The sequence below is a fragment of the Carcharodon carcharias genome, chromosome 2, assembly GCF_017639515.1.
Source record: "Carcharodon carcharias isolate sCarCar2 chromosome 2, sCarCar2.pri, whole genome shotgun sequence".
NCBI classification, from domain to species: domain Eukaryota; kingdom Metazoa; phylum Chordata; class Chondrichthyes; order Lamniformes; family Lamnidae; genus Carcharodon; species Carcharodon carcharias.
In genome coordinates, this window is record NC_054468.1 from 214916202 (window position 1) to 214942855 (window position 26654).

The following is a 26654-nucleotide window of genomic DNA, read 5'->3' on the forward strand; positions in this document are numbered from 1 at the left end:
GATTTCCAGTGTCCGCAGTTTTTTGTTTTTAAATATTCCGTGGTACTTCTTCAGAGAAGAGCAGGAAGAGTATTCTGCCAATTCCAGCATGATGGCACCACCAAACACATCTTCCCTTCCCCCCCCCCCCCCCATCGCCCCCTACACCTCAACCCCCTCACACGGCACCTTCCCATGCATCCGAGGCCCCGGATAGCTCAGGCGGTAGAGCGTCAGACTTTTAATCTGAGGGTCCAAGGTTCAAGTCCCTGTTCGAGCGATAAAGTTTAAGTGCTACTTAACAATCCTGATGTAAATCGCAGAAATCATGAGAAATTCCCATGCATCCGCAGAAGGTGCAACATCTGCCCCTTTACTTCCCCCTTCCTCACCGTCCAAGGGCCCAAACACTCCTTTCAAGTGAAGCAGCACTTCACTTGCACTTCCCTCAATTTAGTCTACTGCATTCGCTGCTCCCATTGCAGTCTCCTGTACATTGGAGAGACCAAATGCAGACTGGGTGACCGCTTTGCGGAACACCTTTGGTCTGTCCACAAGCATGACCTGGACCCCCCTTTCGCTTGCCATTTCAACACACCACCCTGCTCTCATGCCCACATGTCCGTCCTTGGCCTGCTGCAATGTTCCAGTGAAGCTCAATGCAAACTGGAGGAACAGCACCTCATCTCCTTATTAGGCACTTTGCAGCCGGACTTAACATTGAGTTCAACAACATGAAATCTCTCTTCCATCCCTACCCCCTTTCCGAACCCTCTTTTTCCAATAACTTATATATTTTTAATATTTTTTTTAATATATTTTTCTTTTCCCACCTATTTCTATTATTTTTAAATATATTCATTGTTTTATCTCCACCTTTTAGGCTATTTCGATCCCTTCCCCCCACCCCACCCCCAATAGAGCTATCCCCCTACCCCACCCCCATTAGGGCTATGCTCGTCCTGCTTTCTACCCTTAATGTCACCATTAGCACATTCCACAGCTAATATCACCACCGTCAACACCCCTTTGTCCTTTCGTCTATTTCATCTTTGGCAATCTCTTCTTTGCCTCCACCTATCACTGGCCCTCTATCCAGCTCTACCTGTCATGTTCCCCCCCCCCCCCCACCACCACCAGCTTATATTTCATCTTATTTCTATTTTTCTTTAGTTCTGATGAAGAGTCATTTGGACTACAAACATTAACTGTATTCCTCTTCGCAGATGCTGTCAGACCTGCTGAATTTTTCCAGCTATTTTTGTTTTAGTTTAGAATATCCCCAGTGTTTTGGTCAATACTTATCCTGCAAGAACATCACAAAAACAGATTATCTAGTCATAACATTGCAGTTTGTGGGCAAATTGGCTGCTGTGTTTCCTAAATTACAACTTTGACTTATACTTCAGAGGTACTTCATTGAATGTGAAGTGCTTTTGAGATGTCTGGTCATGAAAAGTGCTATATAAATGCAAGTTTTTTCTTTTGTTATAGAATGGTTTCCTGTGCTGTAACCATTCAGCCTGTTGTGTCTGTGCTGGCCCTCTGAAGGAGCAATTCATGTATTGCCACCCTGCTGCCTTTTCCTTGTAGCCCTACAAATATTTCTTTTTCAGATAATGATCCAATTCCCTTTTGAAAACCTCAGTTGACTTTGCCTTCACTGTACTGTTAGGCAGTGATCTAACCATTTGCCACATGGGAAGGTTTTTCCTCATGTCACCATTGCTTCTTTTGCCAATTACCTTAAATCTATGCCCTCTGGTTTTCGATCCTTCCACCAATAGGAACAGTTTATTCCTACCTATTCTGTCCAGACCCCTCATGATTTTGAACATTCTGTCAAATCGCCTCTCGACTTTCTCCAAGGAGCACTGTCCCAACTTCCCCAATCGTTCTACATAACTGAAGTTCCTCATTCCTGGAACCATTTGTGTGAATCTTTTCTGCATCCTCTCTACTGCTTTCGCATCCTTCTGAAAGTGTGGTGCTCAGAACTGGATACAATACTTCAGTTGAGGCCAAACCTGTGTTTTACAAAGGTTTAACATAACTTCCTTCCTTTTGTACTCAGTAACAATTGATAAAGCCAGGATAATTTGCTTTATATAAAAATGCAAGTTGTTTTATATTTCATGTATTTTAAACCTTCCTTAGACCAACAAATTATGCATATTTCTGTTCGTATGATTGTGCCAGGGTAGTAGAACTTGGTTTTAGTAAAATATTAGTATATGTGGTATTGCCTCTTTGTAATCATATCTTTTTTCTCTGCAGGCTGACTATGTAATGCTGTCTTCCATAAATGAGAATGAAGAACTGGTTGATGGTGGAAAAAAGACGGCAATAGATGATCTGAAAGAAGGTGAATTAGAAGCCTTCATCAATAAAATAGGCATAAGCAAATATTCCAAAATTCTGCTGGAAGAAAACGAAGAGAGCAATAAAAAAGAAAACCAAATAAAAAAGGAGAAAGAGAAAGTTGACAAGAATAAAAAAAAAGGACTGAAAGAGAAATTCCAAGGCGGAAAGGGTGAGCAAAAGGAATTGCAAGGAAAGGATGGAAAGAAAAAGCTGATTCAGGATAATGAAGTATCAAGTACATCTGGGTTACTGGGCAGGAAAACAAAGCAACAGGTCAACTTTGAATTTCAGCCCAAATCATATTTATTGATAAAGCCAGGAGGAAAGTGGTATGATGTGGCGTATACCAATGAGCACAGCTTTAAGCCACAAAATGAATCATTCGTCACACAGTATAGGAATCTAGCTAAACAGCTGTATGAGCATGAGACCAATCTGTACAGGAGTAAGAAAAATATCCAAAAAGGAGCAAACTCAACATGGATGAAAACTGTGGTCACAACAGGCACATTAGCAGACAGAATGGCAGCTATGACACTTATGATACAAGATGCTCCAGTGCATACTCTACACTTTGTAGAGACATTAATCAACCAAATCAAGAAGAAGGGAAGTCGGCGGCAATGCTTAATGGCTTTAAGTACCTTAACAGAACTACTGATCTCTGACCTGCTTCCAGATAATCGAAAACTACGATCCTTTTCCCAGCATCCCCTTAAAAGCCTACAGCAGCTTGCTAGTGGGAACAAGGATGCCCAAGACAAGCGCCTAATATTGTGGTACTTTGAACACCAATTGAAGCATCATTTTGCAGAGTTTGTGCAGGCATTAGAAACATTGGCCCATGACACTGTGCAGGCAACAAAAGCTCGTGCTTTGGCAACAGTCCATGAGATCTTGTGCAATAAGCCAGAGCAAGAGAAAGCTCTGTTGACCCAGTTAGTGAATAAATTAGGAGACCCACAATATAAATTGGCCACAAAAGCCTCTTACCTTTTAAAAACTTTGCTCCATAAGCATCCCAATATGAAAACAGTTATATGCTGTGAAATTGAGCGACTTCTGTACAGGCCTAACATTAGTTTGAAAGCTCAGTACTATGCCATTTGCTTTCTCAACCAAATGGTCTTGAGCCATGAAGAGAATGATCTAGCTGGGAAGCTAATAGCTGTTTACTTTTCATTTTTCCATGCCTATGTTAAAAAGGCAGAACTAGACTCCAAAATGCTAAGTGCGTTGCTGTCAGGTGTCAATCGTGCTTTTCCTTACTCCAGGATGGATGATGAAAAAATGATGGAACAAATGGATACTTTGTTCAGGATTGTACATGTTGTGAACTTCACCACAAGTGTCCAAGCACTAATGTTGCTATTTCAAGTGATGGACTCTCAACAAGCAGTATCCAATCGATATTATGTAGCACTCTACAGGTAAAATTTACTTGTAGGTTTTGTCAAAAATATTTATACACGAGTGATATTATTTAAAATTTCAAAAAGATTTAGAGAAGGTATACTAGAATACAAATATAAAGAAAGCCTTGAAGAGTTGGGACTTTTTGGATAACAAACATTTTGTAGCAAGTAAAAGTGTTTAAAATTATGAAATAATTGATATCAGATTGTTCCCACTAATTAGAAGACTGTAAACAATTATCAGCCTCTCCTTTTTATGGAGATTTATTTGTTCTCATTATAAGTTTTTCATTTCTTAAGGGACATAGGAACAGCAGTAGGCCATTTGGCCCTCAAGCCTGTTTCACCATTCAGTGAAATCATGGCTGACCTGTGACCTAACTCCATATACCAGCCTTTGCCTCGTATATCTCTTGATACCTTTAGCTAATAAAGATCTATCAATCTCAGTTTTAAAATTAATGTTGATCTGGCATCAATTCCCATTTCTGGAAAAGAGTTCCAAATTTCTTCTTCTCTTTGTATGGAGAAGTGTTTCCCAATTTCACTCCTAAAAGATCTGGCTCTGTTTGTCTTTTACTGTGCTACCTATCCCTAGACTCCCAATTAGCAGAAATATTTTCTCCCAATCTACTCTCTCTATTCCCCTTAATATCTTAAACTTCGATCAAAAACTCATTAACCTTCTAAATTCCAGGCAATGCAACCTTAGTTTTGTGTAACCTCTCCTTGTAATTTAGCCCTTGAAGTCAAGCTGTCAGTCTTGTAAATCAACGCAGTATTCCCTCTAAGGTCAATACATCCTTCTTGAAGTGTGGTGCACAGAAATGTTCCCCATATTCTAGGTGTGGTCTGAATGAGGTATTGCTGAGATATGACTTAGTAAAAACAAAAACAAATTACAGAATATTTAGTAACAGGTTAGCTTTATAAAAACAGTGTTACACTGCTCTTCAGCACCAGGTAAGCTGGGTTCCAACAGCATTCATTACAATTCTCACTTTAAAAGAAAAAAGATATTCCTCAGCAAGTTGGAAAAAATTGGTAAAGTCAGTGTCTTGGTATTTAGCTTGTGTTCAATTACTAGATTAATCTTTGTGCCTGACCATGACATTTTAATCTCTGTTCTGAACCCCAAAGTATCTTTCTATTCTTCCTCTTTCCACTTGGGGTGCATAAGTTTAGCTGATGTGAAAAATAGCAGCTGTTGGAGTAGGAATGCTCTTTTGAGGTAAAGTAAGAAAGAATAAAATGGTCTTTATGCTTCCAGCAAACCATCACCCCCAACATGCTATATTTGGTCTGGAAGAGACATACTGATCTTGGATGAAGTGCATTATTTGGTAATAGTAAAATCTGTCAACTTAATGGGAATAAAATTAATTAGTCATAACTCATTAATTTTATTTGTTCATGGCTTACCTCCATCTAACTTGTGCAACATGTGGATGTATCTGACATTTATATACAGGAATGTATAAATTGAAGAATGCTGGTTAATCAAGAAGTGAGGTAAAATTACCATGTTATCACAGTTTTTGTATAAATTACCAATCATTGGTATGCAATCTATTTTATGTTACTAATTTGATTCATTTAAAGTATTGGAATTAATTTTAATAATTACCTTGAAATGAATTTAAGGTACGATGGCACCATTGGTACAGAGCCAAAACCAACAAAGTCCATTGTTAATATAGATCACCAGTGTAAAACAACAGAGAGCAGATAATCCCTCCCCTGAGTAGACGATATTATGGAACCATCGAGGTGTTTATTTATGTCTGGTTATGGTAATATATGTAATAATTATCTTTGGATCTTCTGGTAGTCACAGAATTTTCTCTCAAATTAAATGTTTTATGACTCCCCATTGATTGCTTGCTTCTATGTATTTTGGACAGTTGATTTGAATTCCTAAAATAAGTTAATTCTACATTTCCACTAATCTTCTAAAATGAGTATGTACTGAAAAAGAGGAGTAGATTGCCCAATCCCATTTGAATCTCTGAATCCAAGCAGAGTTAAGCTGGCCCATGTGTAGCATTTAGGAGACTAGTTGGGCCAAATAGCCTGTTACTGTGCTGTGCATTCTGTAACTCTGAAGATTATTTTCCATGCTGTTTAACATTGATGTTCCATTCCATTGCCATATAGCTATGAAGAATGGCACAGTCCCAGGTGTATGTTGTTTATCCCCACATTTTAACATCAAGTACTAATTGTATTCTTTTTGAAAGCATGAACACTGCTTGAATTCAAAGGCAGGACCTTTATGATATCAAGTTTGGTAACTGAATTATCTGAACTCGTGTATGTGGCTGTCATGTAAAAACTCTCCACTTGCACTGACATGCTTTGAACAATATATACAAAAACTAAACACTTTTATCTCTATTTTTTGTTTTCTGGCTAAATAACTCTTGTTACATTAAATATAGTTTCTCTTTTTAAATTCATGCCTTATACTTTTAAGTAGTTTGCATACCTAGTGTTTGGGTGAACTATACGTATGAGGTAGGTAAGATTCACATGAGCTCTGAATTCTTGCCTAAGTTGCTACTCCAATCAAAGTGGTCAGCGCTTCACTGAATTACACTGAAAACCAATTTAAGATTGTCAGTTGGGCTCGTAGTGTGGCTCACTTAAGCATGCTAGAAGTGACATATATTCACACACAGGGCCCTGTCCTTTGCAGACCTAAGGAATACGCCCACACTTTGCACCTTTTTCAATTAAACAAAAGCTTAAGGAATAGCCACTCCCCAAGGCAATGCCTTGTCCAATCAGAGTTAATCTGCCCTGTTACTGGAACATGGGGTATTGTTTCACTATTATATCATTCCAATGTGTTTCATACTATTAACTGCCTAGCTTTGTTCAAATTCAAATAACTGTTCCATGCTGCATTTTCCGTGGCAACACCTCCACCAATCAGTGTCCACTTGTCAATGAATCAGCATTCTCTTATGCAGTATAAATTGTTGTTCCCCCATTACAGTTGGTAATTTCTTGCAAGCTATCCTGATGAGTGCAAGACGAAAAGCTTTGATTGCGTGCCTCTTTTTTTTTCAGCAATGCTTACTGTTTATGGTTCCAGGTGTGGAACTAGCACTGAAGACGCAGGGACGAAATGGCTTTCTGTGCCTCTTCTGTGATTCAATATGCATGAGTCAAACATTTGTGTATTTCTATATCTGATGTAAAAAAAAAATTCATTCATCTGTCTTTTGTATGCAGGAAACTGTTAGATCCAGGAATGGCATTATGTTCTAAGCAAGCCATGTTTCTGAATTTGCTGTACAAGTCTTTGAAGTCTGACGTCGTGCTTCATCGTGTTAAGGCGTTTATAAAACGGATCTTGCAGGTCACTTGTGGCCAGACACCAGCATTTATTTGTGGAGCTCTCTATCTTATTTCTGAGATTTTGAAACTGAAGCCAGGCATCCGAGTCCTGTTACAGGAACATGGGGTATTGCTTTCCCTATTATATCATTCCGTTGTGTTTCATACCATTGTTTTCCCCTTTGATATCAAAGACGTCATTCACAGTCCTTGCTATGAATTTATCCAGCATTAAGTTTTGTGCCAGTCAGAATGACCTATGAGTGGAGCTAGGTTTTCTAAGTCAATTGCAGGTTTAAGTAATAATTTATTGTGCGTTGGATTATGACTGAAAATTTAAGTCATTTTATCTGATAAAACCAGGAAAATTCAGTATATTGGGAAGCAGGAGCTCAAGTAAAATTTGAAAATATGAAGTTACTCTTTCGGATAATTAAGAAGGTTAATTCTGAAAATCCCAGGCACAAGTGTTTTAATCCTCATCTAGGATACATATTTATGTAATTTAAAAGCTAAAATAGTATGCTCCCCTTATAGTCTAGAGACTTAATGCATTAAGTATAAGTCCCAGGTACAATTCCTGTCCTGCATTGACTTTTGTTGAAGCAATCCAGTGTAGATCAAGGAGCCTAGCAGGAGTTCCACTCTTGATGACTCTCAATTAAGCCCAGTATGAAGTGCAGGAATAACAGATGAGAACCAGATTGGCAAGACTATAGTGCCTCACTGACATTCTGTCTAATGTCCTGAACAAAGGCAGGTCACTTCAATGAGATACTAGAGGCTGCTACCACCCCCTCTCCCCTAATTATAGAACCATAACTCCAGTGTGGGCTGGCACCTTCAGGGGAGGTTGAAAAAAATTATTGATGGCATTGTAGCAGTCACCTTCTATTCCTGCAGATATTACATTCTACAACTGATATAGTTGTTTCATCAGAATAAACAATGTCCTCACTATGTTAGTGATGCCAATGAATAAAGCATTGCTTGTTATATATATGTGCCAAATATTTTTTGTTTAGGAATTGGATGAAGAGGAACATTTTAAAGATATTGATAACAGTGATGAGGAAGAAAAATTTGAAGATCTTGATGATGAGATGATGAAGAAATCGGAAAATGAAGGGGAAAAATATATAAATGCTGACATAGGAGATGCTGCCAAAGGACAAGAAATGGTTGTACAGAATACTGCCGTAAATAGCAAAACAGAATCAAAAGTATCTGGATCGTGGTTGCACCACAAAAATCAAGGTGGTAAACTATTTGGATAGGCCAGTGTGGGGAAAAACCTCCTCGATTGCAAGCTTGTTTTTCATGATTTTGCTATATCTAACACAAGAAAATCTTCCCCTCACACACACACTCCTCCCCCAGCCCCACCTCCCCAAACCTCTACTGTATGTAATGAGATATTAAACTGAGGTCTCCTTTGCCCTTTTAATGAGGCCTGCTCAAGCTGAGGCCTAAGCACTGATTCATAAAGATTCTGCGTAACTTCCTTGTTTTTGTACTGCATGCCTCTGTTTGTTTATAAAGCCTGGGATCCGATATGTTGAGATTGACTTCTAAATTTCAAACAGTATCTTTAAAAAGAAAACAAACAGCTGGCTGTTGTTTCAGTTTAAAAAAAAATAAGCTTTGTTGACATGAGTTACTATTATGCAAAGTGCTGCTAATACTATTAAACTGTTTTTTGTTTTAGGTGGAAAGTCTCTGGGAAACTATGACCCATTCCACAGGAATCCCCTCGCTTGCGGAGCAGACTGCACTGGCCTCTGGGAATTGAAGAAGGTAAAATACATGTTTCCTGATTATCACTGCACATAACTGATATTTAATGTTTCTCTTTTTTTAAAAAAAAGCTTTAGGTACTTCATCATTCATATGTAATCTAAAAAAACTTATATTGGCATCAATTGTGTAAATCAACAACTGAAAATATGTCCTCACAGCTGATGCTGGTGTCAGTGGTATAAGGGTCTGGCATATATAGGATTATCGTGGGACTGAGTACAGCACTACCCATGCAGTGATGTAAGAGAACACATGTCTCGCACCTGGTGTTGGACAAAGCTGTGTAAACAAGAAAGCATGGAGACAATTCCCAGCTTGAACCCTTTACTGTATACATAGTTCTTGTAGTCAATAAATAGATGCAGTTAACCAATTTAAGATTGTGAAGACTTCATTAAGACCTACAAAATGGTATCCAACACCCTACAACATGATGGCAGCAAATGGAAAAACCCAAAACCTCACAAAAATGCAGAGCAAAATGAAAATTCTGCAAGACTAAAGGAAAATTTGAAAAAGCATTGTGACCTGAAGAAAAGCTCAAGGAGCAGGTGTGCAGAGGAAAATTGCCAGGGAAAAGCTCCAAAGAAAGGCTTGGAAGCTGAAGGCAGAAATTTAAAGTTCTTCATTGTAGCAGAAGACTCGATAGGATCCCTGGGAAGTCCAGCTTCAGTTCTGAGTGCAGAGTCAGCAGACCTAGGGGTGAGCTAAAACTTTTAAATTCTAGGATACAGCATGTCCTGATAAACTTTTAAATAGTTCACTGGTCAGAAATTGCTGTGTAAAAACCACATTCCCGAATCAGCACCTGAACTCGGTCCAAAAAGGGAAAAATAATTAATTAATGCTGAAGAATCGCAACTAAAGAATTGGCTGTAGAGATTGGAAAAGGCCAGGATTCAATGCTTGAGCAACCCTAAAGCATAGTGCTAAAATGGAGAAGTCTACAGCTAGTTGATCCAAGCAGCCATTGTTTAAACATCCCAAGGCTGAGAATGGATGTCATTGGAGCGGGAGCCCGCCAAAACTGGCAAGCCCAGGTAACTCCTTTGTCTATAAACGAATGGCAATGGCATCTTGGACATCAGCAACTTCTTAAAGCTGAACCCACACTTTAAAATTTTTTAACCATGGATCAAAAATCTAACTTCCAGATCAGTTTGGACTTATCCAAGGGCCAAACCTAAAAGAAAATTGGACATCTTGGAGAAGAGAATTTTTAAACTACTGGAGAGAACCAGGTCTAAGTAAAAAGTCAGAAAATGTCCAGATTAATACCTTTTTATACTGATTTGGTGAACTTGCTGATGAAGTAATCCTAATGCAGTGCCTTAATGAATCCTCAAACAGCTTCAATAAAATATTCATCAAAAGCTTTTAGTATTTAAATCTTCAGGTTTTAGAGAGCGCCGAGGTTAAAAAGTGGCATAGAAAACCCCTAGTGAAGTGCCGAAAGAGAAAAAGACAATACTCAAGTAAACCACATGAGGGCACCAGAGAGGCAGGGAACTTCCTGGAAGTATCAAAAATATATCTTTTTGGAAATCCCATCACATTGTCACCTGCTGTTGCAGTTCAAGTAATGCAGAGCAAGAAACAGGCTATGAATGAAGGAAAGCTATCTGATGAAACCCAAAATAAAAAAATCCTGCAAAAGGAAGATTAAATAGTGTTGGGAAATATTTATATCAGAACTGAATTGGAAGATTCGAAACTCAAGATTCCAGCTGAGTATATACCATTGGAAGCACATGAGACAGTAAAGACGCCATTGAACCAAACTGTTCAAAATCTGAACAAACAAAGTTTTGAAGTGTCACAGAGGTACAAGAAAGAGTCTACAGAGCTGAAAAATATGGTTAGACCTTTGGAAGAAAACTTGCAAAAACATTAAATTTCCAAGGAGATATATTAAAAGTTGAAAATCAAGAACCTAGAACAGCAATAGAAAGTAGTTCTCACAAAAGAGCATGAGTCTCAAAAACAGTTAGCAGAAGCACAGTTATAGAATGTGAGCTTGAATAATAGCATAGAAGAATTATACTTTGCCAAGGAAAAGCTGATCAGTGTAGAGAATCAACTTTCATGTACGAAAGATGTGTTTGATAAGGAAAAAGGAGAATTAATGAGAACACTGGAATGTCACTCATAGGAAGTAGAACATTTGAAAGAGGACTTGAAACACTTAAATGAGGAACTTGTAGAAACAAATTCAACAAAAATGGATCTTCAATTAAAACTTGATGAACTTCAAGCATCAGAGGTCTCTAGTAAACATTGTATAATATGCTGGGGAACAGGAGAAGGGATTGCTGATGAATCAGAACAGTTACTTGAAAGCAGAATTAACAACTAAAATTGATGAACTTCTTGAACTTTGGTCCAATCCAAACAACATGAAGGATGAGATGTGCAGTATGAAAGAGCAAATCCAGACTTGAAAAGGTGAATTCTGCAGAACAGATTGAAGATCTAATGAATGAATTGAAAGAATCTAAGAAGCAAGTCAGCGACCATGGGAGAAAGATTCTGAAAAGAACTGAAGCCTGGGCAAAGTCTAGTTCCGTAGATAACTCTGAAACAAAAACAACTCGACTTGCCAGCGTTGTTGCTGAGCTAAATGAGCAGTGGTTCAAGAAGGCAGCTCACCACCACCTTCTCAAGGGCAACTAGGGATGAGCAATAAATGCTGGCCCAGCCAGCTCACATCCCGTGAATGAATTAAAAAAGAAAAAGTCTTTGGAAGCTTCCAGAACAGATGGCCAATCTTGTCATGTGACCTGTAGCAGCTATTTTGAAGTTCAGCAAAAGTTTATTTTAAAAATAATTTTAAAGAAATAGAAAAATTAAGTTTTGATAGCAACAGCTTTGATTTCTTTTCATGTCTATTGACATGACTATCGCCACAACTGCTGAATCAAGAGAGTGGTTCAATACCAAGGAATGAAAAAAGAGGATGAAAGGATACCCAGATGCCAAAATAACCTCCAAATCAACAGAGTTTACCCGCAACAACTAAGCCTACCACTTCTCCGATGGTCGTGAGAACGAGATATGGAAGGGTTATAAGGCAAGGGTTATAAATCATCCAGACCGTCTGAACCTATGAACTCAGAGACTTGAAGTGGGGAGATGGGGTAGCAATAATGATGTAAATATATGGAGTAAATTAGAATAACTTGAAATATTTTGGGTAAAGACTTGGTGGGGAGAGGAGGTGTAGTCTTAAGGTCTGGTACATATACATACAACACTGGCATCTACCTGCCAATGTGGAAAATTGCCCAGGTATGTCCTGTACACAAAAAGCAGGACAAATCCAACCCAGCCAATTACCGCCTCATCAGTCTAATCTTAATCATCAGCAAAGTGATGGAAGGGGTCATCACAGTGCTATCAATCAGCACTCGCTTAGCAATAACCTGCTCACTGATGCTCAGTTTGGGTTCCACCAGGGTCACTCAGCTTCTGACCTCATTACAGCCTTGGTTCAAACATGGATCAAAAGAGCTGAACTCCAGAGGTGAGGTGAGTGTGACTGCCCCTGACATCAAGGCAGCATTTGACTGAGTGCGGCATCAAGGAGCCCGAGGAAAATTGCAGTCAATGTGAATCAAGGGGAAAACTCTTTGCTGATTGTAGTAATACCTAGCACAAAGGAAGGTGGTTGTGGTTATTGGAGGGCAATCATCTCAGTTCCAAGTCCTCACAGCAGGAATTCCTCAGGTAGTGTCCTAGGCCCAACCATCTTCAGCTGTTTAACAGAATCTCACATTGCAGAAGAGGCCCTTCAGCTCATTGAGTCTGCACCGACAGGTGAGAAACACCTGACCTACCTACCTAATCCCATTTACCAGCACTTGGCCCATAGCCTTGAATGTTATGACGTGCCAAGTGCTCATCCTGGTACTTTTTAAAGGATGTGAGGCAACCCGCCTCCACCACCCTCCCAGGCAGCGCATTCCAAACCGTCACCACCCTCTGGGTAAAAAAGTTTTTCCTCACATCCCCCCCTTAAACCTCCTGCCCCTCACTTTGAACTTATGTCCCCTTGTGACTGACCCTTCAACTAAGGGGAACAGCTGCTGTCTATCCACCCTGTCTATGCCCCTCATAATCTTGTACACCTCGATCAGGTTGCCCCTCAGTCTTCTCTGCTCCAACGAAAACAACCCAAGTCTATCTAACCTCTCTTCATAAATGTTTCATCCCAGGCAACATCCTGGTGAATCTCCTCTGCACCCCCTCCAGTGCAATCACATCCTTCCTATAATGTGGCGACCAGAACTGCAGACAGTACTCCAGCTGTGGCCTCACTAAGGTTCTATACAACTCCAACATGACCTCCCTACTTTTGTAATCTATGCCTCGAGTGATTAAAGGCAAGCGTCCCATATGCCTTTTTCACCACTGCACTGACATGCCCCTCCGCCTTCAGAGATCTATGGACACACACGCCAAGGTCCCTTTGTTCCTCAGAATTTCCTAGTGTCATGCCGTTCATTGAATACTTCCTTGTCAAACTACTCCTTCCAAAGTGTATCACCTCACACTTTTCAGGGTTAAATTCCATCTGCCTCTTGTCTGCCCGTTTGACCATCTTGTCTATATCTTCCTGTAGCCCAAGACACTCAACCTCACTGTTAACCACCCAGCCAATCTTTGTGTCAATGACCTTTGTTCCATCATAAGGTCAGAAGTGGGGGTGTTTGCTGATGATTGCACAGTGTTTAGCACCATTCTCGACTACTGAGATACTGAAGCAGTCCATGTCCGAATGCTGCAAGACCTAGACAGTATCCTGGCTTGGGTTGACAGGTGGCAAGTAACATTGCGCCACACAAGTGCCAGACAATGACTGTCTCCAACAGGAGAGAATCTAACCATCATTTAACTGACATTCAATGGCATTACCATTGTTGCATTCCCCACTATCAACATTCTGGGGGTTACTGTTGACCAGAATACCGTGGCTACAAGAGCAGGTCAGAGGCTCGGAATCCTGTGGTGAGTAACTCCCCTCCTGATTCCCCAAAGCCTGTCCACCATCTACACGGCACAAGTCAGGGGTTTGATGGAATACTCTCCACTTTCCTGGATGAGTGCAGCTCCAACAACACTCAAGAAGCTTGACACCATCCAGGACAAAGCAGCCCGCTTGATTGGCACCTCATCCACAAACATTCACACTCTCCCACCACCAACATACAGTGGCAGCAGTGTGTACCATCCACAAGATGCGCTGCAGAAACTCACCAAGGCTCCTTAGGCAGCATCTTACAAACTCATGACCACTATCATCTAGAAGGACAAGGGCATTAGATATCTGGGAACACTATTTTTGTGGTATTGGCTAAGGAGTAAATGTTGGCCAGGGGACTGGATGATTTTCTTGTTCCTCTTCTGCCCTGAATTTGCTTGTACGTGGTCTGGTAGAAGCTGGGATGGATCCAGACCCTGCCATTCTGTAACGCACAGTTCTTGGTGCTCTTATATAGTTTTTTTTTTTAACCACTCTTTTAGGATCCTATCCCCCACTCTGCCTTCTTCCTACACTCTTTCCATCCAGGTTACTCATTATGTCATGTGCTCATCAGGATCCTGTTTCTGAACTTTAGTGTTAAGAGTTTTAGGTACAGGAAAGATGGTTTTGCAGAAGTCACCAAATATATCCATTGAAGCAAAAATAACCTTATTTATGAAGTTTTTAACATGTTTTTATTTAAATGTTGGGAAAGCTGTTTCTAAATATACATGAACAGGGAAAGGTTTTCTAGAAGTATGAAAAGTTTGTCCTAATGCTTATTTGCATTCATTAAATTTTGTTGTTTCTTCCCAGTTGAGTGAACATTTTCACCCATCAGTGGCACTCTTTGCAACAACTATCCTGCAGGTAAGATACATAAATGCATTGTGAGATTTGTTGTTTTTCTTATATCTTTCCCCAACAAAGTAGTTATCCAATTACTTTCTTTTAAATTTGGAATTTCCTTACAAAGACACCTGGAATAGTTGTTACAGTTGCTAATTTGTCACATCAATATTTCTTCACCCCCTTCAGTATTATTCTTATTGTGAGGCACAGTTCCATAGGTCACCGAAGCAGTCAAGTCCAATCCAGTTTATATATATATATATATATCCTTTTATTAAGGATCACAGTGGTCAGGAGTGGGAATCTTGTATGATTTATTCCTTCTGTGGCCCAAGATCACTGCCAGCAATAGTAGTCTATCCCTTTTTCCCTTCTCCCACAGATTTGTTTAGAAATTTTTGATGGATCTCTTCATTCTTTAAACAGCTTTATAATGATTTCTATAAAGTACTCTACAAGTACTTTCTTGAACAAAATCCCTCAATGTGTCATTAATTTGTAATATATGAAATAGGAACAGAAGTAGGCAATTCAGCCCCTCGAGCCTGCTCCGCCATTCAATAAGATCATGGCTGATCTGTTTGTGTTTCGAGTTCGACATTCCCATTTGTCCCTGATAACCTTTGATTCTCTTGCCTAACAAGAATCTGCCTACCTCTGCCTTTAAAAATATTTAGTGAACCCACTTCCACTGCCTTCTGAGGCAGAGAGTTCCAAAGATGCACAAGCCTCTGAGACAAAAAAAATCTCATTTCTGTCCTATAAGGACGACCCCTCATTGTAAAACAGTGCCCCCCCCTAGTTCTGGTTTGTTAGGTACCAGTTTTCTCTTTAAACCAATTTTATGAACGTTGCCCACTTGTTACTTTAAATATTTCATGGGATGTATGAAAATAGTATCTGTTGTGAGTTGGAAAAAATAAACTTGTTGCTTGTATGACTTCTGGTAGGGTGACCGAATCCAATATTCCGGAGACCCTCTGCAGGATTTCACATTAATAAGATTTCTTGACCGTTTTGTGTACAGGAACCCCAAACAGCACAAAGGCAAAGGTAGGCTCTGACTTTGTTATTGTTTTACAAAAGAAACTTAGCATTTTATATCTCATTGCAAAATTTATACATTTTCCAAATTACTCTACAGGTACTTTCTTGAACAAAATCCCTCAATGTGTCATTAAATAATTTGTAATATACGAAATAGTAACAGAATAGGCCATTCAGCCCCTCGAGCCTGCTCCACCATTCAATAAGATCATGGCTGAGCTGTTTGTGTTTCGAGTTCGACATTCCCATTTGTCCCTGATAACCTTTGATTCCCTTGCCCAACAAGAATCTGCCTACTTCTGTCTTTAAAAATATTTAGTGATCCCACTTCCACTGCCTTCTGAGGCAGAGAGTTCCAAAGATGCACAAGCCTCTGAGACAAAAAAAACCTCATTTCTGTCCTATAAAGACGACCCTTCATTGTAAAACAGTGCCCCCCTAGTTCTGGACTCCCCCAGAAGAGGAAACGTCTTTTCCATGTCTACCATATCAAGACCATTCAGGATCTTGTATACTTCAATCAAGTCACCCCTCACTCTTTTGAACTCCAGTGGAAACAAGTCCAGCCTGTCCAACTTATCCTCATAAGACAACCTGCTCACACCAGGTATCAATCAAGTAAACCTCCTGTGAACCACCTCCAACACAATTACATCCTTCCTTAAATTAGGAGACCAAAACTGCACACAGTATTTGAGATGCAGTCTCACGAATGCCCTGTATAACTGAAGCATAACATCTTTACTTTTATGTTCAATTCCTCTCGTAATAAAGGATAGCATTCCATTAGCCTTTTTGATTACATGCTGTATCTGCATACTAACTTTTTGTGACTCATGCAAGAGAACATCTATATCCATTTGCACTTCGGAATTCTGCAGTCATTCTCCATTTAAGTAATACTCTGGCAGGAAGAATTTTTAAAAAAGCAAAACAAACAACTTCACATTTTCCCATGTTATACTCCATAGAACCATAGAAAAGTTACAGCACAGAAGGAGGCCATTCAGCCCATCTTGTCCATGCCAGCCCGAGGACACCCAGGTGCCCTTTCTAATCCCACCTTCCTGCACCCGGCTCATAGCCCTGCAGCTTACAGCATTTACAGTGCAGATCCACGTAGTTTTTAAAAGAGTTTAGAGTTTCTGCCTCTACCATCAACTTGGGCAGGGAATTCCAGACACCCACTACCCTCTGTGTAAAAAGGTTCTTCCTTATGTCCCCTCTACAACTTCTGCCACTTATCTTGAATCTGTCCCCTGGTTTATAATATAAAGAAAGCTCCTTTGGTTATTTTCTCTTCATCCACTCACCCCATCTCCCCATTTATACATCCTAGACTGAGGGAAGAAGAAAACACAAAAATAATTTCTCCAAGGTGCCAATACCCCCATGAATCAAAGCTCCTGTTTCCACACCACTCTTTCATTCATGCATTCAACTCTATGAACTGTTTGACCCCATTCCAATTTTCTCATCTGCCAGATTTTTGCCCACTCACTTATCTATGTCCGTCTGCAAAGTCCTTATGTCTTCTTCACAGCATACTTTCCTACCTATCTTTGTGTAATCCACAAATTTAACTACCATGCCTTCGCTCCCCTCATCCCTTGATGTAAATTGTAAAAGGTTGAGACCCCAGCACAGACCCCTGTGGGACTCCACTAATCATATCCTGCCAATCGGACAAAGACCCATTTATGCATACTCTGTTTTCAGCCAGCCGGCCGATCCTCTATCCAGGCTAATATGTTACCCCCTGCATCATGAACTTTTATTTTCTGCAATAACCTTTGATGTGACACCTTATCAAATGCCTTCTGGAAATCCAAGTACAGTATGCCCACAGGTTCCCCTCTGTCCACAGCACATGTTACTCCTTCAAAGTACTCTAATAAATTGGTTAAACAACGATTTCCTTTTCAGAAGACCATGCTGACTCTTCCTGGTCATCAAGCTAACTGGCCTGTAGTTTCCTGTTTTCTGCCTCCCTCCCTTCTTGAATAGAGGGGTTATATTTACTACTTTCCAATCTGATGAAACCGTTCCATGATATAGGGAATTTTGGAAAATTAACGTCAACGCATCTACTACCTTATTAGCCATGTCCTTTAAGACCCTAGGATGAAGACCATCTGGATCTGGAGACTTGTCAGCCTGCAGCTCCATCAGTTTGCTCAGTACTGATTCTTCAGTGATTGTAATTTCACCAAGTTCCTCCTTCCCCCCCACTTCCTGATTTATAGCTATTACTATTATGTTTTTTATATCCTCTATAGTAAAGACAGAAGCAAAATATTTGTTCATTTTCCCCATTCTCATTCTCTAAAGGACGAACACTCACTTTACCTACTCTTTTCTTGTTTAAATACCTGGAGAAATCTTTGCTATCCATTTTTACATTTCTTGCTAGATTCCTCTCATACTCTAATTCCTTTCTTCTCCTGACTAACGTTTTAGTCATTCTTTGCGGAGGTCTTGTGGCGCAGTGGTAGCGTCCCTACCTCTGAATCAGACACTCCAGGTTCAAGTCCCATTTCAGGACTTGATGTTCACAGAAGGTGCATTCATAATGTGGCCAAGCAGGTTAATTAGTCTGTAAACCCTTCAAGTATGTCTGATATCAGGTGATATCAAGCATAAGTACTGCAGTGATTGCCATCCATAATCATGCACCAATCCAGTGGAGGTCTGTGTTATAAACACCTTAGGGCGTGATACCTGAAGGAGGAGGAGGACATAAATTAATCAGCATCTGGAATGAGAGCTCCTACAGGTAAAAAGGAGGCCTATAGTAAAGATAACCTGTCAAAATCAGATCAAATAATAAAACATCAAGGAGAGTTGCATACTCTTGTGTTTTGCTATTTTTGTATGTAATGTAATAATAATAGATATGTGCACTTCAGTGTCACACTTGAGTGTAGACAAATCTATTGTAACTTTTTGTTGTAGTTAGTTTCTGTTAGTTAAGTTTACAAAGGTAGTTACTTGGAATTAAATAAAGAATGTCCTTAACTAAGACAAAATATTAACATAGGTCTCAGTGTTTAGACCATATAACTTTGAAAATAATCTTTGTAATCATACCTAAAACAAAACAAAGAAACTCAAACATTTTTTGCCGAGTTCTGACCTACAGTCTTGAGAATATTATAAGTCATTCTGAGCTGCAGACTGAGATTGTCAAATACATTCCAACTTTAAAAGATCCCTGACCACCCGAGTACAAAACTCTGGCCCATTTGAACCTGTATTTAATTTCTTATTGTAAAACAGTCCATCACAGGAGATCTGCTAACATATGTAAAAATCTTACATCTAGCACAGGTGTTGTTCATCACATTCAGGCATCACATTTTTGTTACAGATACAGAATGATCTTAAAGAAAACCAGTAATATAATGCTAGCTGCTTCTGCCTTGGAACATAAACCTTACATATGCATTCAGGTTCCTGATCAAATAACAGTTAAACTCTGAAGAATCTGAACCTCTGTTTGGTTTACAATTAAATTTTTTCTGGGCTCGAAGGGACTTAACTTCAGTTTATCAAAATAATGCATTGTGCACTATATTGAATAACTGCCTTGTCCTTATAAATCAGTGTATCATGTCTATGTATTGATTAACAAAAAGTATTTATTGTGTTGGGCCAAGAACAAAAATGATCCTAATTTTTATTTCAACAGAGGCACTTACTGACTAAACCCAGGCATACGTTGATTGATCATTAAGTTTGTGATTCCCTGATCTGAATTGACGGGTCTCAAAAGACTGATAGTAATTAAAATGATGGATCCAACATGTTTTGGTCTGTAATATGAACGAGTGGACCTGACTGCACATTGGCAGGAAAATCATGAAAAGTTGGGTCCATAAATTCACAAAATATGTACAGATGAGGAATCCTTAATTTTAATTTTTTTTTATTCAGAAAAACCCTACAAGCCCCCATTATGAATGTTGTGTAACACTAGGATAGGTTATCTGTAAAAAGAATTGAGTTGTAAGTACTACTAAAAGAGCAGTCAAAAAATGCATTGTGATTTGACCAGTATTGTTGGCTTTTGAGATTAAGTCCTAAAGTATTGTGATAGCTATAGTTACTTTTGATTGCATGCTTCACTTTAGAAAATGCAACATTGGATTTGAATGCAATTTTGTTTCAGCTGTGGCCTAGTTGGTGGCGCACACTCCTCTGAATCATAAGGTTCTGGGTTCAAGTCCCACTCCAAGGCCTGAGCAAAAAAATCAGGGCTGACACTCCAGTGCAGTACTGAGGGAGCATTGCCCTGTTGGAGGTGCCATCTTTCAAATGAGATGTTAAACTGAGGCCCCATTTGCCTGCTCGGTAGCATGTAAAAGATCCCACGGCACTATTTCGAAGAAGAGCAGAGGGAGTTATTCCCAGTGTCCTGGTCAATATTTATCCCTCGAATGACATCACAAAAAAAACAGGTTATCTGGTCATTATCACATTGCTTCTTGTGAGAGTTTGTTGAGTGCAAATCAGCTGCCATGCTTTCTACATTAGAAGCGATTACACTTCCAAAGTACTTCATTGGTTGTAAAGTGTTTTGAGACAACCAGTGATTGTGAAAGCGCTATATAAATGCAAGCCTTTCTTTTGTGTAAAAGTGACTTTTGGGGTTTTTTTGATACGTAATATGAACTTGTAAACATCTGTGACATTATATTCTAGTTCAGCTGCTAGGACCAAGGGCAGTAGAGTCAAATGGACTGTTTCCTGCATGCTTTTCTCCAAGTCACTAAGTCTAGCCCAGTTGCTGTCCCCAAAAGCTGTGACTGGCTGATTGGCCTCTATGTACTGTTGCCATTCTATGATAAATTGGTCAGAAACATACCCAGTATCTGATTTGCATTTGTGTCTATGGCCATCTGGGTATTGATGCAAGTAATTATTGACACTGGAAAATAATGGAGTTTGTCTATAGTACAAGTTGACCTGTAACCATACAGGGGAATGCGTACGCAATACAACTAAGGAATGGTATGAACACTTCTTAATGTGCATATCTAACAAGACTGTGACCGCACTATGAATTTTGTCCTTGCAAGGACTTGTGCAACGCAGTGCCCTGTCCCTGCTACCAGAAACTCTGCAATTATGAGAATAATGGAGTTCACTCAAGTGACTTAAATTGACATTGTATAGTAATAATTTTTTGTTAAAGATCCCATAGATTTTACACAATCAATTTTTATAATTGTCTCTTGGTTTTTGTGAAACTTTATATCCTTGAAGCACTAGTGCTAGCAAAAGACTTTGTCCAATTGGTTTGCTATTTTGAAGCCTAATGCACATTCTCTTTTTCTTTCTCACCAAGTGTTTTATCTTGTCTCTCAAGTTCCTCTCAAAAAAAAGAACAATTTTTTATATCATCCTACAGGTTTTTTTGTCTTTCCCAGGAGGTCCCTTGGCTTGTTTGTGGTTAGGTTATGGGTCATTGTGCACATTAGCTACACCATGATGGTATAAGCTTGATGGACCAGTTGATCTTGTATTGTCATTCATCTTCATATGTAGATTTGATTACATTCTTCAATATAGAGATGGGTCTTTTGATAAAAAGTCTTTTTCTTTTTGCAGGAAACACTGACAGTATTGTGATGCAACCTAAACAGAAACTTCTGCTGAATGATATGCGCAACCTGCCAGGTAATTAGTGAAACAAACAGTACTTGCAGCAATGGAATACAGTGATCAACCTTGCTTTAAGCATATTAGTCCCAATGCATTTTGAAAACGTACTTTTATTTTCTCTTACAGCTGTTTCTATTCAAAGACTTTGCACAACAGAGCTCAGTAACATCATTTTATGATGATTTGTACTATAGTTTATTATAGTTGTTGTCCTACCTATTGTCAATATTTTCTACTGATTTAATCCTGTAAATGGATTAAATGACCAGCTCCCCCAGTAGCTTGGTAGGCAGGTGCACTGTGATGCGGTGCTGAGTGATGCAGATCAAGGAGGTTACTATTCTGTTTTAAGTTAACTGATTTTAGCTGGGGAATATAAAAAAAGACCGCTTAAGATGTTTCTGAAACTACATGAATTAAGTTTTAGTTTTGTTGCATGGAATAAGCATATTAGCAGTCTAATATGTTTCATCTATTATCATCTTCATCTTTAAAGCCACTGCTAAACTCTTTAAATCATGTTTTATTCAAAGATGGCAAATGAGGCCATGAGGTGTTTTTTATTCCAGAATTTAAATTGTTAGCTTGTAGACCTAGATCTGAAATGGAACTTTACAGATTTGTTAATATTGATATGGTTTATAATGTTTACAGTGAATAGTCAGAAGTTTATTGAACGTGAGGAGAGCCAGATCCCAGTGGATGAAATATTTTTCCACAGGTAAGAGTTATTTTGTAGCATTTGGAACTTATTAAAACTCATGCAATTGTATGTACTTGACAAGGATCAATTAGTACATAATAGCGCACACATTTATGTAGCTCTTCACAAGACTAAAATCCTAGTGTGCTTTACAAGGAACAATGGGCGAAACCAAAAGCGCAGTTGAAACGACTGTGATCACTGTGCACTTTCCCTCCTCACTTTTCTTGATTTGTAGCCTCTCCTCCGGTGTCTGGCTGAGTGTGACTGCCCTCGTTTGGTTCTAATCTTATCTATCTGGTTGCGACTAGAGCATCTCACGTAGTGACTTGTCTTCCCATTCCCACACTGTTATCTGTGGTGTCTCACTAGGATCTGCCTTTGGCCCCCTCTTTTTTCTTAACTGCACGTTGCTCCTTGAAGACACCTGAAAACATGTCATCAGTGAACATGTGGAATCTGACATCTTGTTGGCAAATCTCTCCGTGGCCACAGTCTTCTACCGGGCGTATTCTCTACACCATTGATGGGCTTACTTTCGATTGTCTGGGCCTCAGTGATCCTCTCCTTTTTCCCTTCTTACATCATTCCTTGAAACTTATCCCTTTGAACAAGCTTTTGGTTACCTGTCTTGATGTTTCCTTCTTGGTGTAAATTTATTTTGACTAATTACACTCCTGTGAAGCACCTTGGGACATTTATATTGCACCTTTAACATAGTAAGATGCAAGTTGTTGGGAATATGGTTAGGACATTCAGTAACTGAAGTTGGTAAATCTTAATAAACGGGTATATGTACAGAGACAAGTATAGAGTTTGATGCTTGTCAATCATTGGTTTATTTACTATCGGCGAATACAAATTGGTATAAAATTGAGGTAATCCACTGTGACCTTTTTTTGTGTTTTTATTTGTTCATGGAATGTGGGTGTCGCTGGCAAGGCCAGCATTTATTGCGTATTCTTGCCACAGTACAATGAGTAACAAATCCTGATATTTCTTCCAAAATGGTTGTCTCAGGTGGCAGGTTATGTTCTGGGTTTCAATCTCATTTTACAATGCCTTATTCTGCTGAACCACACCTTGAAATACAGATTCAGGATGTTTAATGAAGCAGTGTACAAAGATGATCTGATTAGAAAGCTTCTTATTTTAAGAACATATAGTTAATTTAATTTCTGTAAGTTTTTAACTCCAGTAATAGAATCTGTGACTACCATGTGCAACAAAGATTTGGCAGCTATTTTTTAACATATGTCTGTTACTTAAACTATAGTTTTAGCTGGGGTAGGTTGAATTTAGAAACCAGGGCCGGGATTTTCCAGCCCAGTCGCGGGCGGGACCCGCTGCAGGCAAAGTGGTAACCCAGCCAGAAGTTCATTGACTTGCAGCGGGACCGGAAGATTGCGGCAATGGGCAGGCGTGGGAAAATCCCACCATAGGTCATGGTCAGTTTTGAATCTGAATTCTTTGATTCCAATGGCAACAGAACCAAAGAAACTTCAACATCAACAGTTGTGATGTCTAATTATCTATTGGATTTTAACTTTATTCAGATATTACAAAAGACTTAATGCATCCCAGAAACTACAAAGATTCCGAGGAGCCGACAAAGCCATGGAAGATGTGGATGATGATGAGTTTGAGCAGCTGCTTGGTAAGCGTTATTAAGCCAGATATTTTAAAAATCTTGAAGGTGTGCAGTTGAAGAATAGAATTTTGCCTAAAGGAATCTGTAGAATAATGGTGGCAGGCAATGTCTGTCATCAATAGCTCCTCTTGTCAAAATGATTAATGTACTGTTACATGTTTCATTGTAAAGTAAGTGAAGTATGAAACATTGTGTTCATCTTGTACATTTATACATTTTATCATTTCAGATGTCTGTGAAGGAGATAAATCTTTTGAAACATTAATTGATGACACTTTAGATTTTGCTAGGTAAGGTTTATTTTATTGTACAATTTCATCTAAAAAAAAAATGCCACCTGTTTTTAAAGAGAGATGTACTCTTCTGTGTGCTCCGTGTTTTAATCCATTATTCTGATGTAAACGGAGGTATTGCCTATCTAATTTGACAAAATGATTCTAAGCCCTGTAGTTCAGGAAGTGCTTCGTATACCAGGATGCTGTATATTTGGACTTCTAGAGACATTTGATAAGGTCTTGCGCAAGAGATTATTAGCAAAAATGACTGTGTGTGGGGGTTTTAAATGGGTTGACAGGTAGGAGGGAGACAGAACGTATGAGTGAAGAGCAGAATCTTAATGAGCTGTTGGGGATCTCGGCTGACAGCTGGAGAGCCAGTGAAAGACCTACTTGCCTCTTTTCAGGAAAGCCTGCCAAACCACAAGTCAATCAGACAGTGGCGAGGCCACTGGCTGGCCTTACTCTGGAATCAAAACCCCGGGGACAGAAGTCTCACCTACCAAGAGCGGCCAGCCAATCCGAAGCCTGCAGCTCTTGTGCTTGGCAGTGCCACAGGGGAAGCAGTGGCTGCAGCAGGAAAATACACCTACCAGAGTCCCAGGATCACTGAGCAACCTAGGCCACAGTTAAGTAATGGAAGGGTGTGGGAGAGGTTGACAGCAAGGGCAGAGGGATGGCTCTCAGCAGACACTGAATGTCTTTGATTGAGAGATGTACCCCCCCACCTCTGGAGGTGACAAGCTGGACACAGTTTTAACTGCCATGCACCCTGCATGGCAACAGGCCTGCCTGCAGCTGTGTTAATACCAGCAGTATTGGGATGAGGCCCCTAAATGGTCATTAATTGATTACTTTAGGGCCTCAAAAGGCGGCAGGATGGAATGGTTGACCATTGGCCTTCCCGCCAATAACTTGAAATCCCCCAGTCAGGATTAAATGCAGGAGTGAGTGCACACCATGGGACATGGTCTTCCTGCATTGGACATCATGACCTGGGAAAGACAAATATGAATGGACACAGACTACTTGAGCTTTGCTGTTACCATGAGCTTTGAGTAACTAACATCTTCCCTCAGAAGATCAGGAGGGCATTGGCACCAGCTGGACCTGATCATCATCAGATGAACAACGTTCTTAACACAAGCTACCACAGCGCTATGATACAGATCACTATTTGCAACAGGGTTAGGATTTAATCCTTGAAACTTTTTCATTCAAAGCAGAAATCCTGCCTTGTATCAATGTCAGCCATACTGCCCACCCAGATAAAAAGTAACAATTCTTCAACCCAATTAAAAAGGCATACAGAGTGCAGAGGCAAAATGGAACATACTTTGAGATACCATCTACAATACCGCACTCTCAAGATATGGGAAAAAAAATGGAAAAAAGCTGACTGGTTCGAGACTGACATGATTGTGATGGAGCCTGTCACTGAAGCCATCAGTCCGCTCTCATAAGTTAGAGATCTGAACGAGAAGACTCAATAAGAGCCACTTACAGTCAACTCCAACAGATTGCTATGTGGTACACCAACTGGTTACAACTGTGCCAGAATATCCAGATGTCCTTCTTTACAGGTGATGGTAGGGGCATGTATGAACTATTACAAAAGGCAACAGGTCCATCTATTGTAAACAAAGGCAATGGAGTTGTCACTGACTGCAATAAACACTTGGAAAGATGGACGGAACAGTACCGTGAGTTGTACTCTAGGGAGAACACTGTCACTGAGGAAGCTCAGACACCATAGAAAACCTGCCTATTATGGCAAAGCTGGATATTATTACCATTGAGGCTTTTAAGATGTTATAGGAACATAGGAGCAGAAGTAGGCTATTTGGGCTTTTGAGCCTGCTCCACCATTCAATAAGATCACAGCTGATCTGGTTATTGTCTCAGCTCCACTTTCTTGCCTGCCCCTCATAACCCTTGACTCCCTTGTCAAACAAAATCTGTCTTACTCAGCCTTGAATAAATTTAAAGACCCAGCCTCCACTATTTTCTAGGGAAGAGAATTCACACTCTAACGCCCCTTTGGGAGAAAGAATTCTCCTTATCTCATCATTAAAAGGGAGAGCTCTTATTTTTAAACTCTGTCCCCTAGTTTTAATCTTCTCCCATAAGAGGAAACATCCTCTGGGTATCCACCCTATCGAGAGGTAATCTATCACCTCTTATTCTTCTAAACTCCAATAAGTATGGGCCTAACCTGTTCAATCTTTCTTCAGAAGACAACCCCTTCATGCCAGGAATAAGTCCAATGAACCTTCTCTAAGCTGCATCTAAAGCAACTATGTTTTTTAAAATAGAGACCAAAACTGCACACACAACTCCAGATGTCTCACCAAGGGCTTGTACAGCTGTAGTAAAACTCCCCTACTTTTATATTTCATTCCTGTTATGTTTTGGGATTGTGTCTTTAAGGTGAAATGAAGGAGGTTGTATTACTTGTTTTGAAGTCTGCCTGACAGGAAGTCTGGGTGGTTTGATTGTTAGAGATTAAAAGGGACTCATTGTTTTACTGGGA

At 39.7% G+C, this 26654-nt stretch overlaps 1 protein-coding gene and 1 non-coding gene across 2 annotated transcripts in view; both read left to right on the forward strand.

Moving 5' to 3' along the window:
• Positions 1-26654, forward strand: part of cebpz (CCAAT enhancer binding protein zeta) — a 32903-nt gene that overhangs the window by 673 nt on the left and 5576 nt on the right. The window contains exons 2-11 of the mRNA XM_041181916.1: positions 2257-3773; positions 6999-7230; positions 8129-8360; positions 8812-8900; positions 14743-14796; positions 15729-15831; positions 21439-21507; positions 22147-22213; positions 23752-23852; positions 24076-24136. Coding sequence (XP_041037850.1) covers positions 2257-3773; positions 6999-7230; positions 8129-8360; positions 8812-8900; positions 14743-14796; positions 15729-15831; positions 21439-21507; positions 22147-22213; positions 23752-23852; positions 24076-24136 — 2525 coding nt within the window. The remainder of the gene's footprint in view (positions 1-2256; positions 3774-6998; positions 7231-8128; positions 8361-8811; positions 8901-14742; positions 14797-15728; positions 15832-21438; positions 21508-22146; positions 22214-23751; positions 23853-24075; positions 24137-26654) is intronic.
• trnak-uuu lies at positions 186-259 on the forward strand. Its single transcript has one exon. It is a non-coding gene; the product is annotated as a tRNA-Lys (tRNA).